General features: G+C 37.3%; 1 protein-coding gene across 1 annotated transcript; it reads left to right on the forward strand.

Moving 5' to 3' along the window:
- The first annotated feature begins 3,720 nt into the window (after positions 1 to 3,720).
- On the forward strand, positions 3,721 to 15,747 carry wnt4 (wingless-type MMTV integration site family, member 4). The gene is made up of 5 exons (XM_055184832.2): positions 3,721 to 4,247; positions 12,972 to 13,207; positions 13,294 to 13,425; positions 13,977 to 14,119; positions 14,205 to 15,747. The coding sequence occupies exons 1-5, from the start codon at positions 4,171 to 4,173 to the stop codon at positions 14,673 to 14,675; spliced, it is 1,059 nt and encodes a 352-aa protein (XP_055040807.1). The 5' UTR covers positions 3,721 to 4,170; the 3' UTR covers positions 14,676 to 15,747.
- The last annotated feature ends 5,172 nt before the right edge of the window (positions 15,748 to 20,919 follow it).

The raw sequence follows: 20,919 nt of genomic DNA on the forward strand, positions 1-20,919 counted from the left end.
TAAATTTGAGCCCATTAAACGCTTCTAGATGAAGCTCTTGTTGCGTATTTGAAAGCCAACGCTATTCACAAGTCTTGCATGGGTTGCTAAGCACTACAAGCATGGCAGTCTGCTGTGCAATGACTGTAGTGTACTTGCATGTTTTGCACACGCTGTGAAAAAAACTTAACCAGACGTCTGCAGCCTCACGCCACAAGAATGGATTCATTCACTGGTGGCACATGTCTTTAATTTCTCAGCGTGGTGCGTCGTAAGTCACCATCACTGACTGACTGTTTACACACACACATGGCCATAATGCACCCCATGCATACACTTGTCTATAGCTTCAATGTTGTCTTGTTCCTGAACTGAACGGGGTAAACGGCACAAAATCAGTGAGGTATAATCACATGGGAGGTTTTATATAAGACACAAACAAACAAACAAATTTGATTGTACAGCATCACACAAAAGAGGCCGCTGGTGTGCACGAACCTGTTACGCATTAGAGATCAAAGATCTGCGCAAAACACTTATTTGTGATAAACAAATATCATAACTCTCCTGAGACCGACTGAAGAGAGAGTTACAAGATACACAGATGCTAACCCTGAGCGGATCAATTTACATTCATTGATTGTGCTTTCAAAACAATTACATTGCCCAATAAAAATAAAAGAAAAGAGACAACAATACAAAAGAGACAAATGTCATGTAAGCCGTCCAAACCTGGTTTCTTATGAGTCTTATTCTTCTTGTATCACCGGTGGTGTCTGTGCGAATGACAGATTGCATCTCTTTTGTGAATGTGGGACAGCACACGGGCCAAGACACAGTAAATCACCACCAGTAAATGCAGAACTGGACCGAACCAGCAGCAAATGTGTTTATGGGCCAGGTACTCCAGACACCGAATCTGAACCAATTTCGTATTCTAAGCTCAAATTTTAGCTTAAAAACTTATAAGAAGGAGTCTTAGCTTAAAAGAGTGATTCTGAACCGATCTGACAGCAAGGAAAATACAAAAACACAAAACCCCTGTTGCTATGTATGACAGTCTTTTGAAGATTGTGATTGGTTGGTTGTCCAAGAAGGAAAAAAAGAGTGCTTTTAAGTATAGGGTATATTATAAGCTATCAATTACAAATTACAGATATACTTTTTCCTATTTTACCATCCTCACACACATGCAGTATGTATTTTTCTTAATTTTTTATGTGCAATGCTGTTAATGTCATACTTAAGGAGGTATTTGATAGGAAATAAACAAGGTTCTGTAAGTTCTTGTGATCACGTTGTTTAGAAGTATGTAACAGACCCAAATCATCTCTGCTGCATAGTTGCATTTTTCCAGTTGCCGGATCTGTTTCGATAGTTTATGTACACTGTAAAAAATTCTGTAGAAATTACACTATTACTGGCTATTACTGGCAACTAGCTGCCAGTAACTTACTGTAGATTTTACATTTATGTTATTTACTGGCAACAGTTTGCTCAAAGTTAAATATTTTCAGTCTTTATCTTCTACAGTAAGTTACTGGCAACCAGCTGCATAATTACAGCTAATTCTTTACAGTGTACACTGTGAAAGGATTATTCCACTTTCTTTTTAAAAAATCATGATAATTTACTCCCTAAACCGAAGTGACAATGTAAATAATCACACAAAAACAGGAATTCGATCACGAAAAACACGGAAATTCGTGATCATATCACGAAAAAAAGAATCAAAAATGTACGTGATTATATTACAAAACCTTGTGAGACTGGGTAGCAGCAATGATACTGATTAATGTCTTTGTGTTATTTTATTGTTTAAAATAGACCACAAGTGTACGTTTCACATGTAACGCATGACCTTTCAACATCATTATGCATTACGTAAGATCAAGTGTCGAAAATTACAATCACTTCATAAGACCCTTAAGACCTCTTTTAAGGGTTAGGAGGCTTTCTGAATTACTTCTTTCTTAACTAGGATTTTTTTCTTTTATTTTAAGGGGACATTTGTACAATTTTTCAAGAGCATTAGTGAACCTGGATGGGATAGAAATTATACAGGAATGTGCATGTGTTGAATCTGCAAACTTTATTGCATTGTTAAAAAGACAGGTACAAAATTTGTCACTGGAACAATATACATTAAAAAGGTCCTAATATGCACCCATTAGGTACAACAGTTTACTTTTTTAAATTGTATCTCCCCTTTTCTCTAACAGTGTCTAAAACTAGTTACTGTAGTACGTTTTGCCAATATGCTAAAAACAATTTAATTCTCATAAGAGAAACTATCAGTGTTATGATACTCAAGGATACACTGTAAAAAATTTCTGTAGAAATTACAGTATTAATGGGTATTACTGGCAACTAGCTGCCAGTAGCTTACTGTTGATTTTACATTTATGTTGTTTAGTGACAACAGTTTGTTCAAAGTTAAATGAACGTGAAACATTTTCAGTCTTTATCTTCTACAGTAAGTTACTGGCAACCAGCTGCAAAATTACAGCAAATTTTTTACAGTGTAATATAATGAAGAAATAAGTGCTGCACATGCTCACATAATCTGATAGACTTAACCGCATGTAATGCAAATATTGTAAATATCATTTCTTTAATAAAAATTTAATATCTCATTACACATCCGTATTTTATTACATTTATACTTTGGCCTCATCAAGTTCAATATTACAGCTCTGTTATGAAAAGCATTCAGGTTTTTTTTTACAAAATTGTTCTTGGCACAAACTGCAAAAATATTAACTTTGAATAACACAAGTGGTATGATTTCTGCACCGACCTTTAATATGAAACAGGGTTCAGTGGTCCTCACACAAGAGAAACCCTCTGATACATTGAGCTGTGGTGCTTATGTGGGTGTTGCAAGTTCAAGTCTCATATACTTATCCTCCTCTGTGTCTGTCAAAAAGGTGCCAAAAGAAAAGAGGACAGTGAACTTGATAGGTTTACTCGACACAACCTCAGATCAAAACATTGCAATTTGCCTTTCCGCAAACATCAGTTATTCTTACTCACTTTCCCCCTCTGTTGGTCAGCGAGGTGTCCGGCCGACCACTTTGCATGCCTTTCTAGAAAACTTGCCAGATAAAAACAATTACACATAATTTGTGGGATACATGTGGTGTCTTGTTGCATAAATAAGGATGTCGACTGTAAAACATGTACACACAATGTGTTAACTGATATGCTTTGGGTGGAAGTTCTCTGTAAGTGACTTGCTGAGAAGGACAATACAAAGTGTGTTCACATAAACCACCACTGATTTCACGCTTGACAATGTACAAAAGCATCCATTAACTAGTTGTGTTAAGGTAAATGAATGAGAAGCAGCCAAAAGAGTTTCAAAAGTGGCATCTGAAATCCACAAACCCTCTTACAATATTAAATAATAATATGCTAATAGCAATAAATGTCTAGTCCATTTTAGTACAAAGCTGTCAGAATACGAGACAGCCTTTAAATAGCATCTTAACCACAAAGTACTTGCGTGTGGGTGCACTGAGGCCAGGAGAAAAACACCTTGCCAAAAAGTATAAGCGGTTATACCTCGGACACGGTGAATAGCTGCCGTATGAGAGCCTCTGGAGAACTCTTACAAAAATACTTGGCAGCCAAGAGCAAGAAAAAATATATATGCACTAAACACGCCTTTATCTCCTTTCCCACACATCAAAACCTCCCCCAAATTTCGCGCCGCCCCTACCAAACCCTTCAGGAGTCAGCACATCCAGCATTCAGTCCCAGGCTGGATTCAAAGTGGCATCTATCAAACTGAGCTGAAGATTGAATAAATAACGTGCACATAACCGGGACTGTGGTTTAGAGTCGCTTTACGCGCTGCTCTCGACTTGGTTCATCTCTACCTGATGGTGCGCAAAAGTGGACCGTGGAAAGCTTTGCACGCGCTGTGATCGCATCAGAGGATATTGCTTTTGTGAGTTTACGATATCAGCTTCACACCGAGCTCTTGCATTTGTTTATATGAGGAGGCAAGAACTGTTTACGCAGACGGACCTGCATCTTAACCAAATGGATGCGCAATGATGGATTAATCGCTTTCGAAGGGATCAACTCATGTAACTTTCACCAGGCAACAGCGCAGCGCCCTGATAAACCCCTGCGGATTTTATATCACCAACCTTTACCTGATTTTTATCCCCTGTTCTCAAGATGACATCGGGGTATTTGATAAGGTCGCTGCTCGTGCTCTTTCTTGCGCTCTTCTCTGCCAATGCAAGCAACTGGCTGTAAGTGCACAGTGTGATATTTTGACTTGTGTGTTGTTGTATATGTTATGACTAGTTAAAGTCACTCAGTTCCTAAAGGAAATTGATAAGCTATCTAATTGATTTTAATTTTAAAGTGAAAGTTTCTCGTATAGACTTAAAGATTAAAAATAAAATTGACTTGACAATTAAAAAAAAGCTTAATTATGAAACTTTCGTAAAAGTGCTTGTGAATAGTAAACTGTTTCTTTAGAGTGTTTCCTGCAATTCTGTGGCATTGACAGAAAGCACAAGGCATAAACAGTAAAATGCGTATTAGTATGTTGCGCAATAGTTTATAAACTTTAGATTACGCGAATGCATGTGCGTTTATGCCCGATACAAAATATGAGGAAATGAAACAGGTATTTAGGGAGTGAAAGCAACACTGTGTCAGCCACTTTTTTAGTTGTGCACAGCTGCGCTTTTGGCGCTTTTACGCACATCCTGGAGAGCAATGCATGGGTATGACAGCAATAACAGCATTGGACATCATAGTCAGCGCATTAAAGTTGTATAAATAAATCATTAAAAGTAGTTTGCAACGTGCCATGAACAATAATTGACATGCTTTCGATATATCTGAATAGAATTGAAGTGGTTTGTTAAGGCCAGACTAAGATTCATTGTCCATGTGCGCATTTCTGGGTGTTCAGGTTTATATATATTTGTATCCCCAGGGCAAAAACAACAACGTTTAATCTCTCTATATGAAGTTTTCGATGGAAGAGTTTTTAACTAAAGGCGTGGTAACAGGTCTCGTGCATGTAGAGACACGTTATACACTAAAGTAAAACCTCCTGCCTGTCTAGAAAATATGATCATTCTGACAGGAGTCTGTACAATACTCCATTCCCCTCTCAGGACAGGTATTAGCAGGTAACCAAATAGACATTAGACAAGTTTACTTTGCCAAACAAAAAAAAAAAATGAGCACGTGGGAATAAAGCTCAAGGCTGCCCTAAGCAAATGATAAATAAATGTTCCTTAAGCATTTTAAACAGATTTCAATTCTAAAATGTTTGTGGTCATATTGAACACGATTGAAGTCGAAATAAAAAAAGAAAACGAAAAAAAAGTTTAAAATAGTTGTGATTTTAAAATAATGTATGTAGTATTTGTAGGATATTTGGAAATAAAGTAATGCTAGAAAACATTTAAGCATTATGATATTTATTAATTTAAAAATATATTCAGATTAATGCTAAATGGAAGGGAAATTAAAACTAACAATAACTAATGTAAATTCAGGCCAATTGAGTCAGTTTTTGTCATGGATATACATTTACGCGAATTCGTTATCTGCGGTATTATCTGAATTGCATGACTCCTTTTACAAATATTTCAATAAATTCGTTGCATGAAATTCTGGGACATCTTTATACATTTCATTATTCTTATAAAAAGCCATACTTTTTTGCCAATATTACTGCTTAACATAAAATTTTTCCTCCTAAAAAAATATGTCGCAGGTTTATGTAACAAAATAGTTGCATTTGATCTTTACCTTTTCTTGTCTCTTAGATGAAAAGATATGTCTTACTATTTATGCTTTGTCGTTTACAAACAAAAGCAGAGTGAACATAACACTAAGTAAACTATTTTATTATTCATAGTTTATTAATAATAAAATGTTTTATTGATTAGGCCTACTTGAATTACTCAATACAATAATAATAATAATTATTATTGTTTAATATCTTACTCTCTACAAACATTTTCTCAGTCTATAGGATAAATTTCGTTAAATGTTTGAATGTCACATTATATACATCATAATAGGTATAATATTAATACATTATATTGAGTGATTTTCATCATAACGTAGCCAAGTCTATGTGTTGAAAGCGAATAAAAGATAAACGTGATGCTCAAAAAGTTCACGCGTTACTCAACAGCCATAATGAAATGTTTTGAAGTACAGCTCAGGGCTTTTTATTTGTGAGATGTGTGAATGTATTATTCTTGAGCTTGTCCATCAGCACCTGTCTGAAGGTTTGAGATGCGCAGGTGCAGGTCACGAGAGCACCTGCGCACCTCAAACATCCATCAACAGCGCGCGCTTAATCACAAAATATAAACTCGCCGCAACGACTGATGACTAAAGTCCTGTGTGATATTTTATGACTCACTTATAGTCGTTGTTTTGTGTTCAAATGTCAACAATGAATCATTAATTACACCAGAAAACAAAGGTCTGTCTGTCTGTCTGTCTGTCTGTCTGTCTGTCTGTCTGTTTCTGTGTTTTTGTTTTACATTTTCGGGTTACAAGTTTACCTTGAATTCAGATCTAAAGACAAACTAAAGTTACAATGTTTTAACACCATGTTTTTTGTGCTCCAGTCACTTTAGTCCACAGGCCATGAGAAATATTTGATGGCATCAATCACAAATATTAATTTGTGTAATTTATTGTTTGTTTGGATGAGTGATAGAGTACATTGATACATTTTTGCATGGGATGGAAAGAATAGTGTTTTGGATGTTTGAAAGCATGGGGCAGTCAATAAATAGTTCACAGCTGAGCAACATGAGATGAGAGAAACCCCTAATGCGAAATATATCCTGGCGCCGAGCGATGAGAACACAAATAACAGCAGTGACAACAGAGTAATGAAGTTGTAAAACCTGTTGTTACATACCTTTACTCATACAGCAGCCTATTACAAAGTGTCATTTGATTAAAAACAGACAATTACATTGTTTTAATCAAGTAAAATAACAAATACACCAAGAGAGTTTAAGATGTTCATTGTTATGATTGTTGATTCTTATCTATAGATGCTCATTAATCTAAATTCATATTCTTATGATTTTTTATTCTTGGGACGATTTTGCAAATTAAAACTGAGAGCACCATCAGTCCAAGTAATGAAAGATTAAAGTATAATTTGCAAACTAATTTCTTCAATTTGTATTGCTCTCATGGCCTGTCTGCTTATTAAAGGTGCCGTAGAATGTAAAACTGTATTTATCTAGGCATAGATGAATAATAAGAAATTCTGTACATGGTAATGACATATCATGAGCCTCAAACACGATTGTTTCCTCCTTCTTATGTAAACCTTGTGCATGCAAAAGAGCGCTGGAAAACAAACCAATCTAAACATAACACCGAAAATTGAGTACAATGTTGTTACAATGCGAAAAACAAAGTTGTGACTGCTGAGTTAGTGGTATATGATAGTTAATGCTTCATTCTGAAATAGTTAAAGGTCATAGTTAAAGGATTAGTCAATAAAAAAAATCCAGATAATTTAATCACCACCATGTCATCCAAAATGTTGATGTCTTTCTTTGTTCAGTCGAGAAGAAATTATGTTTTTAAGGAAAACAGTACAGTTTTTTTTTTTCATTTGAATGGACTTTAATGGACACCAACACGTAACAGTTTTAATGCAGTTTAAAATTGCAGTTTCAAAGGACTCTAAACGATTTCAAACGAGGCATAAGGGTCTTATCTAGCGAAATGATTGTCATTTTTGACAGGAAAAATGAAAAATGTGCACTTTTAATCACAACTTCTCATCTTCCTCCCGTCCTGTGAGGTGCCAGCGTGACCTTACATAATTGCGCAATGCCGTAGAAAGGTCACGGGTTACATATATGGCACATTCGCGGACCATTTTAAACAATAAACGAACACAAAGACATTAATTAGTATCATTCGACACACAACAATGTCGGAACGGTCCTCTTTCTCCACACTTTTAAACACTGGGGCGGAGTTTCACATACGTCCTCAGTGACCTCTTGACATGATGACATATTACGTGAGGTCACGGTGGCACGTCACATGACCGGAGATAGACGAGAAGCTGTGGTTTAAAAGTGCATATTTTTTTATTTTTCTTGTCAAAAATGACAATCATTTCGCTAGATAAGAACCTTATGCCTCATTTGGGATCGTTTAGAGTCCTTTGAAACTCTTTGAAACTGCAATATTAAACTGTTACGTGTTGGGGTCCATTAAGGTCCATTAAAATGAGAAAAATCCTGGAATGTTTTCCTCAAAAAACATAATTTCTTCTCGACTGAACAAAGAGAGACATCGACACTTTGGATGACATGGTGGTGAGTAAATAATCTGGATGGATTAATGGATTAATGCTTTAAAGGTCCATAGTGAAAAAACCCACAAACTTACACTCAAAAACGTCCATTAACAATCTCCAAACAATTGATTATTCCTCAAAATCTGTATCAGACATAAGATCTGTTTACACACAGAGAGCTACTGAAAGAGCTGCTCTGTGAAACACCCAATCAGAGCAGAGCTCCTCATTATTATTCATGACCCTTTCAAATAAGGTAATAATAGACCATTTCAGTCTAAATGCAAATCCTAGGGTTGTAAATGGACATGTAAAACTGTCTCTGGATAATTTTTGCACTTAATAAAGCCACAAACCTTCAATGTAGATATCAGAAAACAATTTAACAGATTATTACAATGCATTCTTTGGCACATTTAAACACCCTTTGCTCAAGTTTGTTTTTGGAAATCTGTATGGGCTCAAATACAACACCTTCATCTGTACCTACTGTGCCCAAAGCAAGTAACTGTGTTTGCCCTCCTCGTTTATTTTTCTTACAGTACCTGAAAGTATCCTCATTGTATCTTATCTTTAATCTTATTTTTTATCTGTGTGAAGTCTAGAATCAAAGTTCATGAGCAAAGCTAAATACATACCCACAGTATCCATTCATCTTGTTGTTATCCAGTTGTGTAGTGTTAAGGCATATTTAGTCAAAAAGAAATGTCATGGAGCAATAGTTCACAACCCTGTTCCTTTAGGAAAGTGAAAATTTCACAATCTTAAGTGTTTAAGAATTCAAGAGAGACAAGTGTATGCTGATCCTCCAGAAACATGGTTGAGGACTATAGTCTACGTCACAGGTCTGCGGCAGCGTATGTGTTTGTATATCTCATATTTAGATTGTTTAAACTAAAATATTCACTGAAAAACAGGAAGTTCAACTACAAACAAGCTCAAGAAACAAATATTAAAATCCTAGCAACAAACATTGTTTATATCATCAGTAACGATATCAGCATGATTTCTCTTTTGGACATCACGAACAGCTTCTGGTCTCATATGATTATAGAAATGAGTTAACATGTTCAGTTCAATTACTTCCTTAATTGCACTGCTAATCAATTTATCGCTGAAGTTAAATAAGATAACACTGCCCTCTAGAGTTAAAGACAGATGCTTTAGGTTTACCAGATTCACAACATCAGTGAGTCACTGTGGAACCGAGATCTCAAGAAGTGTTTGTCAGAAAAACCTGACACGTTTGTTTCTGAAAACCTGAAAAGAGTTGTGATGAGCGTTCGACTGACATTTAAACCCGTTGAGCTCTTTTTGTCTGAATGTAGAAAGTTGCAATGATCAGAATCATCCCAGAAAGCAATTATGCATTTAAAAGACGTCTAATAGCCGTCCAAAAGCAAGGCAAGTGAAAATGTTATAGACGTCTAAGCATAGCTCAAAAATAAATTAAATTAAATAAATACATAAATAAAAGCAATCACTTTTCACTTTGCTTACATGATGGAAAATCAGACAAATTAAAAACGACATGTAACCAAAGTTTATTTCAAATATAAGTGTGTTAGTCATAGCCAAACTTTATCAGGTCTATAGTTAACTTAAAGGGTGAAATGACGGCTATTGCTTGCTGGGATGTGTCATTATGCAATGTAAATTACTTACTCTCATGTCGTGCCAAACCTGTATGGTTTTCTTTTTCTGGGGAACACAAGAAGGAATTAAAGTAACAATTGTTCACAATTTTTTATACAGTGACATTGAATGGATGTTTAAAAAGAACATAAAAGCAAAATAAAATAATCAAACAGATACGTCATAGTTCGTATAACCCGAGTTATATATTCCTATGAAATCTGCTGAAGTCATAGACCTGTGTGAGGAAAAACAGAAGTTGTTTACTGAACCCCTTTTTTTAATTTTAAGGTAAACAATTCAATAAAAACTAACAATTTGTTAGTTACAAACTAAGCAAAATGTTGTTCTTGTATTGTGATAAAAGAAAATCCAGTTACATTACAGTATGTGTGACCCTGGATGACAAAACCAGTCATAAGAGTCATTTTTTTAATTATGATTTGCACATTATCTGAAAGCTGAATAAATAAGCTTTCTATTGATTTTTTTTCAGGAAGGGACAACTCTGGCCGATATACAACTATTTAAAAATCTGGAATCTAAGGGTGGAAAATAATCTAAATATTGAGAAAATCGCCTTTAAAGTTGTCCAAATGAAGTAGTAACACGTATTATTAACGATAAATAAAGTTTTTATATTTTTACAATAGGAAATTTACTAAATATCTTCATGGCACATAATCTTTACTTAATATCCTAATGATTATTTGCATAAAAAATGATTTTTGGCAAAAATAAATAAATTTTGACGCATACAGTGTATTGTTAGCTACTGCTACAAATAGACCCATGCGACTTATGATGGTTTTGTGGTCCAGGGTCACAAATATTTTTCATTATGATAATAAAACTGGAAATAAGTCGGTGAAAAGCATCAATTTCCTCAAAAATGTTGAAGTGTAAATTTGTCCAACACAGCTTTTAATACACAGACATGAGTGTTCAGTGACGCACAGTTGACAAATATGTAAATATCAAAATATTGTTATAAACATCATGAGATTGTGGCCCTTGGATGCCATAACACGTACGTTTATTTGCTTGTACATGTCTGCTATTTACCTTCACGAATTTACACCAAAGACTTTTCTCTTCAAAACAGGAAACGTCAACATTTGATTATTCAATATCCACAGAGAAAATTTCATGTGGAGATCTCCTACTGTGAATATGCATCCTCTCATTATTTCGTTTGTTTATACATTAACCAAAGATCGAGGCGAATAAATGTATACAGCCTGGCATCTGTACACGTCGTCTTATTCCCTCCCGACGTCTCTCGTACGGAAAGGTTGCGTGCTAAGTCACGCTCGGGCTAAGCCATCTGGAGCCGACAGTGCTCGGAGGCCAAAGCAGTGTAATTCAACACAAACATGACAAAAAGAAAGGAGGAACCATGCTCCAGGTGGGACGCTAAAACCTCCCAGGAAGAGGTTTTCTATCTGTCACAATCCCACAGTCGGCTCTCCCTATTTTTCTAATCTTAGTATAAAGCAGATTATTCGAAAACACGAACAGCGGGAAGCGATAGAAACGGGGAGCAATGAAAACAAAATGACCCACGAACCCTCACGGCCTAAACTATCTTTTTCCCAGATGAAAAGTTTTCAAAACAGTGCACCAGAATTTCCACAGGTGTTTTGTACGTCAAAATCCTTGATAGGATTGCAAGAGAGCATCTGGTACTGATATCTTATATTCTAAATCCTAGAAAGGACACGGCTCTCCGGCCATTTGGCTGCCAGATTCATTCTGGGGTCAGGATCTTAAAGGTAATTTACAATTGGTGGAACAAACAAAAGCTGTAAACATGCACGCAAATTCTAACCATGCGCTAGTCGCTAACAGATGCTTAACATGATGAAAACACATCATAACGAGCCAGAAAGCAGAACGTGTGTGCATCAGGCCTGTGATGTCATCGGCGAGGTTATCAAAGCTCGTGAGAGGGGAGATGATGGTCGTGTGTACGAGTAGGTGTTTGTTTCTTATCTGCCCCAGCCATGGCCCACCAAATCAGCTCTTGTCAACAGCAACGAGGAGCAGGAAGAGCTGGGATTTACATGTGCCGTTTTTAACTCTAGAGAAGTACGAGCATGTAAAGAGTGTACGGCAATGTTAAGATGAGCCCTTGAAATCAAACAGACCTCAAGACACTACTATAAATACACGCAATAATGTGACAAAAGCTTCGTGACAAGGACAACGAGAGTTGTGAGTCACGTTCGCTTGCCTTTGTTTTGAGGGTTAGCCGTGAGCCACGATCTGAATCAACAAACCGCGCAATCTCTTGTTCTTGCTTCGCACTTAATTAGGTATTTACAGAACGCAGCGCCTTCAAAGCCACTTCACGGACTTTCCACCATAATACTCGTAGACGTGTGTTTGAATTAGTCAGGGCCACACAAAAAGACAAACAAAAGGCAACTGACAGACCACAAGCCCATCCGTGACAGCACCTGCACGCAACCCGTTAAAGTCACCAGCCCACTCCTTGAACAGAAACGACTTTGATGTCATGACTGTACCGACTGTAATAAAGCGTTTTCGGTCTTGGCGTGTTGGCCTTGTTATTTGCAAGCATGCAACAAGGCCTATTTTTATAAAAGATGGACCCTGAGTGAGCTCAGCAGACCCTTATAAGTGCTACCTTCATCCCTCACATCTCACACGAGTGTTTCCTTCGACCCCCTGGCCCTGGAGGTGATTTGGGAAGATAATCTATCCGTCTCTCTCAACATCCCCCTTACCTCATCTAACACAGCTTTCCAGGAACGTCACGGGACGGCCACAGCGTTTACATTACTGCTGTTTGCGCTTCGGAGTCCTTTAAACAAGCAGAGATATGTGGGGTCACCGAACTTGTGGAATGATGCGCAGGTCGACCACTTCTTCAAACAGTATTTGCGCTTTCTCCTTCCAGCGTCAACGTTCAGAAACTCTTTGCTGTCAACTAAAACACTGTATGCATCATAAAAGTGAACATATATTTATTGTTTTTGCTTTTTTTTAGATACCTAGCAAAGCTGTCATCGGTGGGGAGCATCTCCGACGAGGAAACATGCGAGAAGCTTCGGGGTCTCATACAGAGGCAGGTTCAGATCTGCAAGCGCAACGTAGAGGTGATGGACGCCGTCCGCCGGGGTGCCCAGGTCGCCATCGACGAGTGCCAGTTTCAGTTCCGCAACAGACGGTGGAATTGCTCGACGCTAGATAGCGTTCCTGTGTTTGGCAAAGTGGTCACCCAAGGTTAGTCAAGTAGTACCCTGCTGTTACAACATGAAGATTGGGATAAGAAGCCATGTGGATTGTTAATGGTTATTTGCTTGTCACAGGTACAAGGGAAGCCGCCTTCGTGTACGCCATATCTGCTGCTAGCGTAGCTTTCGCAGTGACCAGGGCCTGCAGTAGCGGGGAGCTGGATAAGTGCGGCTGTGACCGTAACGTGCATGGTGTCAGTCCAGAAGGTACGTCTGTTTTGTTGGAGTTATTGTAGTCTATGCCTCAGACAGAACACCCACAAACCGCCCTCGGTCTGAACGCTAACTGACTGATGTATATTGCAAACAAAAATCTCATTGTTGTAAGCGTAACTCTGATAAGTACTTTAAATACAAAAACATTCCTAAATGATCACATCCCATTCCAATTATCTTATCTTGTATGATTAACTGATGAGTGAGGAAAATATTCAGAATAGCCAAGCACTAGTCATCATTTCATTGTGTAGGTGAACTATAGACGTGATATTGTTCGACTATGAGTAACCAACTTCTACTTGAAATAAACTTGAATTTGGTTACGTCATGCACATAACTTGTGAGATGCCTGTAACCAAGGTCAAAGTTTCATTTATTTTTGGGGTAATGTAAGATGTCTATCACATTTGCATAACCTTATTTTAGCCTAGGCTGTGTTTGGACACCTATTAGACGTCTTTTAAACTAAAAAGCTTGCTGGTGTATTGCGTATTAACCCATATATATTTTTATATCTATGATTGCTTTTATCTCAATAGGTTTCCAGTGGTCGGGATGCTCTGACAACATTGCGTATGGAGTTGCCTTTTCTCAATCGTTTGTGGATGTGAGAGAAAGAAGTAAAGGACAGTCATCTAACAGAGCTCTGATGAACCTTCATAACAATGAAGCAGGGAGAAAGGTAAACCTAATTTTACACTTCATACTAATCTAGGAGTGAAAACATCACCCATTTACAGTCAATAAAGTTTTTTTACCATCCAAAGGCAATTCTAAACAACATGAGGGTGGAATGCAAGTGCCACGGCGTTTCGGGCTCCTGCGAGGTGAAGACCTGTTGGAAAGCAATGCCACCTTTCCGTAAAGTCGGCAATGTCATCAAGGAGAAGTTTGATGGCGCAACAGAAGTGGAGCTGCGCAAGGTGGGCACAACCAAGGTCCTGGTTCCACGCAACTCCCAGTTCAAGCCACACACAGATGAAGATCTGGTGTATCTGGAACCGAGCCCCGACTTCTGCGAACACGATCCCAGAACGCCGGGCATCATGGGAACTGCAGGGCGCTTTTGCAACAAGACCTCCAAGGCCATCGACGGCTGCGAGCTGATGTGCTGTGGCCGAGGGTTTCACACGGAAGAGGTGGAGGTGGTAGATCGCTGCAGCTGTAAGTTTCACTGGTGCTGTTACGTCAAGTGTAAACAGTGTCGCAAGACGGTCGAGATGCACACGTGTCGGTGATCCACAGAACTTTCCGGAATGGTTTCCACTTCCCAGACAACGAAACGCATACAAAAAGGGAAGACACGCGGACATTCCCAGGCATTTCAAAGAATGATAGAGGAACATGTCATACATGAGACACTTTAAAATATAGGGGCTTGAAAATAGTTGCAAAACCCAAAGTCCCACTGAGAGTATTTTTCTCTCCTGTTGCATTTGTAATTGTGGTCGCTCTCTTATTTTTATTTTTATATTTTTTTAACTTATTGGAATCGAATAGAGAGTGAATTTTTAATGTGACATGCACCGGGGGAGTGCCAATGGGAACAAAGTTATTTACAGACATTGACCCAGACGGATTAGGGGCACATCAATACGGTGAAAGGTTTCCAAAAGCCTTTCCATTGTTAATGCTGCTTTAGGGTTTCATCATGAAATATGGACATTGGACTAACACTACATGTTGGAACGGAGTCCAGGTGTACATCTGCTTTACGACACTAAGTAGATTTTTCAATACATGTGGCCGTTCGTTCCTATATAGCTGTGATGCTGCTTGAATTCAAGAATCACTCACCAACAATGTACAGCTTTGGTCTTCTGTAGAAGTATTAAAGCCCACCTGTGTCTGTAGGGATGAAAACCAACTCCGGTTAAGATGGAGTGGACTATTACACTTACCAGGGAGTGTTAGGCTCACAGAAGGGTTAAGAAAAACTAAAAACAGTATCAACTATTGACGCAGACAGCCAGTGCGCATATCATTGGTGCACATTTTGGGAAAAAATGAAAACTCGTTGACTCGGGGTGCTTGGATCATGGATTCTGTGCACATTAAAGATAGCACTTTTCCTTACATACCACAAATAAACAAATCTCCAAGCATTCCCTGCACCGTTAGCCAGACCAAGTGACTGAATTATTTATGGTCAATATCTACAATACCATAAAACCAAGCTTTCCTTTAGTAAAAATTGCTATTCAGTATGCTTTTAAAGAAACATAGATTTGTAAAGACTTATACACTGAAGAGGATTATATTTCATATGAATGTATGGTAAATTGAAATATATGCTGTGTCAAAGACTGACATCCTTGTGCCGTTTCTTATTGAGAGAATTTTACGCATTTTCGAGATGCTTTTATGACTTGTGGTGCATTACAAGGTGTACATTTTATCCATATGTGTGTTCCCTTTGGATCGTTCCCAATGAAATGCTCTACCAATGGAGGTACAGAAATTGGTATTCAATACTAAAAAGACATGATGGTGACTGGGCTTTGTAACTAGCTTAACCAGCAGTACATCCTTGGTAGATCAACATCATCATCATACATTCTAGATCTTGATGGTCAACCAGCTTTTGCATAACTTTGCTAGTGTACCAGCTAGACCAACAACAAATCAGAGCGTTCAGCAGGGCATTACAGATTAACGGTCTTCACAGATACATGTTTTAAAGGTTTAACACAAGGATTAAAGTCATAACAAACACTGTAACGTTGGGTTTAACGCCGTCTTTCTGTCTAACAGAGCAATGTCACTTACAGGGTCATTAGGATATCAAAGCATTAGCCACACCTAGAACCACAAACATTTGCTTTGGTCGTACCAATCCTGCACACAGCTGTCTAGTGACACTGCAACAGAACAATAAATATTTATAGAAACTATTCATGGAATAATGGCAGGAATGAAGGATGTTGGATACGCGTGAATGTGGTCCGGTGCACAACAAAGCCGCACCATAGATGACTTTCACAAGCTGTTGCCCAGTAGCTTGTAATAAGTGATGCATTTTCCACTCTTATTTTTGCATCAACATTCTTAAAAATAAAGGGGCCTCACGATGCCATAAAAGAACCATTTTTGGATGAATGGTTCCATTAAGAATCTTAAACATCTGAAGAACCTTTCTCGTTATTAAGATAATAAAAAAGTATGAAAGAACTGGTTCTTCTAAGCACCTTTGACTTGATGGTTCTTTGGGGAACCAAACATGTTTTTATAACATTGATGTTAAGAACCTTTTGAGCATTTTTTTTTCTAAATAATTTTGGTGGAATATAATGCAGGTCCATATCATATGAATTCATTCATGCATTTTATTTTATTTTATTACCAGTGTTGGTGGTAATGCATTACAAGTAACGTGCACTACGTAATAATATTACTTTTTTGAAGTAACAAGTAAAGTAACGCATTACTTTTTAAATGTACACATTAATATTTGAGTTACTTTTTCAAAAAAGTAATGCAAGTTACTTTTTTAGTTTAATTGATTCGATTAAAAATATATCTACTGAATTAAACTAAACGTAGTCACATTATGCACTCTATGCGTACACGCCTTAGTAGGAACAGTTTGAGTCAAAAATGGAGATGGCAGGCCAGAGCTCGACATTTTGTGATGAAATATGCAATTTCTGAATGCAGAATTTTTCAGTCATAAAAAACACCTGCAAGGTCTGAAAGAGATCAAGCCTCAGCCAAGAAAAAGTAACGCAAAAGTAACTAAAAAGTAGCATTTACTATTATTTAGTTAAATATAAGCAATTAGTTACTTTTTTTGAGAGTAACTTAATATTGTAATGCATTACTTTTAAAAGTAACTTTTCCCAACACTGTTTATTACTGCACTGTTGGAAATAAAGGTACAAGAAGGTATAAAGGTGTGGGGTGGTATACCTTTTGAAAAAGTACATTTTGGTACCCTAAAAGGTACATATCTGTACGAACATGGGCACAAAGTAAGGCTTTTTGGCTTTGGCTCTATCATTACAAAAAAATTTAATAGATAATAATTTTTTAACACAATCAACACACAAATCTCTGCTACAAATGAACACATTAGGGCGGTTTCCCGGACCAGGCTTATCCTGGTCCCAGACTAAAATGCATATTTGAGCTGTCTTCATTTAAAAACATCTTGCACTAACATATCTGAACATATATCAGTGCCATTATTTTGTCTCAAGATGCACACTAGTATTGTTTTTTTGTATGGCATGTTTGTAAAAACTTCTGTCCGAGAAACTGCCCCTTTTAGTTTGTTTATGGCAGTGTTCCCCAACCTTTTTTCTGTCACGGCACAGTTTTAATAAGTAAAAAAAATCATACGGCACACCACTATACCAAAAAGCATTAAAATAAATGCACAAACCTCTATTGCAATGCTTAAATGACTTGTTTAACTGGAATATTTTACTATATTAAATGTAGAACTCACTTTCAATGCAAGTACACTTGTTTTGATGAACACAAAGATTATATCCTGGCTGGAATTGATGACATTGACATACGCAGTTGTGATTTTTAATTTTTCCACGGCACACCAAACAAGCTGTCACGGTACACTAGTGTGCCACGGCACAGTGGTTGGGAAACACTGGTTTATGGGACCTACCGCATAGGTGGGCTTACCCCATAGGTGGGCTTTACTGTAGCAAACAGATGGTTTGTTGTAACACCTGCTAGAAAATTTACTTTAAACATAAATAAATTAATAAAGTCTGTCTATATACTAAAGGCGGATATTGTTTATATATCTGCCTATAATAGATAGATATCCACACATTGATCCATCCATCATCCTTCTTCTAAACATCCTTGTATTATGCATCAATGCATAAAGATTTACTTTTCTTAAATGAAAACACATCAAAACGTTTCATAAAGTCACAGATCATCTTCTAAAGACCAAGGGCCAGTTTCCCAGACAGGGTTTAGATTAATCCAGAACTAGGACTTAGTTACTTAGGACATTTAAGGAGTTTTTACAAATATACCTTACAAAACAAAAACTAGTGAGCATCTTGAGACAGAACAATGACATGGATATATTAAGATACGTCAGGGGCAAGATGTTTTTAAATCAAGGCAGCTCAAACATGCATTTTAATCTGGGACTAGGATAAACAATGTCCGGGAAACCGCCCCCCCCAAAAAGAACCGTGTTTCGGACCTGTATAAATATATTACAATGAACCCTGCATTAGTTTGTGCCCCCTTTTAAAAGGTACCGTTCCAGTTACAATGAGTGTGAAATAGCCTTAAGAGCTATGAAAAATCTTGTCTGCACAAAAAGCTTTATACACCTTTTGAGAAAATTGCCCGGCCCATCACTCATTAACCCTGTTATCGGATACGACAGCGCTTACCGTATCAGGCATTCAGTTCACGTAGTGAAGTCCTGCTGTTGTAACAGTAAGACGGGTCGATTACACCCTCCGGTCAGCTGACAATTTTACCTTGAGTTTATGTTTCACGTGTCATTAAAAACACATCTCGTGAAAAGGTATGCATGCGGCTGTGGTCCAAAACAGCCCATCATAAATTCAGACTATAGTTTGCTTAGATGTTTACTTCATATGTTTTGGCCATACTGAAGTCTGTTACTAATAAAGCACATTGAAGAATGGAAAAAAGATGCTTAGGAAAGAGGTGGGCTCACCTTTTATCAGAAGGGAAATTAAAACAAGGGGGCAAATCTGTGGATGCTGGCTTGAGAAATCCTCTGAATATCCTGTGTTTGTGAAAGCAGAGATATTGGGCACTGTTTTATTCAATGTGCATTATATGTATTCATTCAACGGAGATTTTTATACAAAGTGAGCATTTTCCTCCAAGCTTGCTCAATGGTTTTAAGGGAGGGAGGGAGGCATCCACGTGTGCAGATTGCTTCCCTAAAAGAAAGTCTATACTGTACGTGACTCTTTAACCTACCAAAGCAGACGACCTGTGAGAAAATCTCTCCTATGGCTATTTAAGGAAAAGTATGTAGGACACAATACCTGAATGTGGAAGAATCAGTGTATGAGAATAGATCTAAAAAGCGCTTGAGGGAGATTTCACTATGAGAAATCTAATCCTGTCAACAGAATGGCCCTGTCACCGCCTCTTTGATGGAAAATACCACACAGTAATTTAATATTTGGAAAGGCCTTTCCAGGGACATAACATAATTATCAACCTACAATTCAATAAAGGAACTCAAAGATCGGGGGCTTTAGCCTTTCAGCTACTTTTAATATGACTTTGGTCTGGGGAACATTTGTTTGATTAAGTCGAGACATAGGAGTGAATTTTCAAAGGTTGGCTGAATACATCATTTTATCAATAATTATACATATTGACAGTGGTCAATCAGGAGCAATGTTTAATATGTACAGTATGCATATATCTATAAATAAAACATAATTTACACCCTACTAAGAACTCAGAATAGGGTTATTGATAACCCAACAGTATTTGACGCAACTATGGGTTGAAGCAACAAATTATTTTTTAGAGTGTAATAGTTTAAATGCATAGTATACTATATAGGACTGTACATATTAACAGAGTATGCATACTGTAAATATCGGTATTCTCGATCTATATATGAAGAGTTTCGTTGCAAAACGAGATAAATCCATTTTTTTACATTTTTGTCAAAACATGTTTATTATTATGTTATCATGTTATTATTTTGTTTTATGGTGCTACCACTGATCTATATAAATGACTGGATTGCGCATAGAACGCTTGACGTAACTGCGTGAGGTGAAGCCAGCACAGAGTTCGAGCCGCCATCTTGGTATACCCAACCGGCAGAGAGCGTCATTGACTTCCATTCAAAATCATGATCAAAATTTACCCCCTTTACAGCGTATCAGTTACACAAGGTTAATTTTTAGGATATGTGTACGTTAGTTATTTGTTAATTCTGGTGTTATTTGCAATGTTTATGTTTTAATCGGGCAGGATAATGGATTTATAAAAAACCGTTAAGGTGAGTGTGTCTGTTGCATTTGTTAATGACACCGGTATAAATAAAGTTTTGTTTGACATTCTGTGACGGTCAGCGTTATTTCTCTAAATAAGTTCAGGTAACTTGTAAGTTTAGATAACATAATTACAAAACTAGCAAATTATTGCATGCACATACGGTACAAAGCATGATTATGTATTTAGATTTCAGAAAGAGCACGTTTATTGTCCTTAATACTAAATATGCTGCGGTCTGTCTGCTGATCTGATACTGTAATAAAGAAATAACTGATTAAAACGCAAAATGTACAACTTTCAGTAAATAACTATTTACATGCTTTGGACGTTTTTGTTGTAATGATGTACAGGCTAACTTCACATATAAAAACGAAGACAAGTAAAGTGATGTTTTATCATTAAAATCTGATAACGTCCATTGGTTTAATAGAACGTTTGGGTATACCAACATGGCGGCGCGGTGGCTTCACAAGTGTGACGTCATGCGCAATC

The sequence above is a fragment of the Misgurnus anguillicaudatus genome, chromosome 14, assembly GCF_027580225.2.
Source record: "Misgurnus anguillicaudatus chromosome 14, ASM2758022v2, whole genome shotgun sequence".
Classification (NCBI taxonomy): domain Eukaryota; kingdom Metazoa; phylum Chordata; class Actinopteri; order Cypriniformes; family Cobitidae; genus Misgurnus; species Misgurnus anguillicaudatus.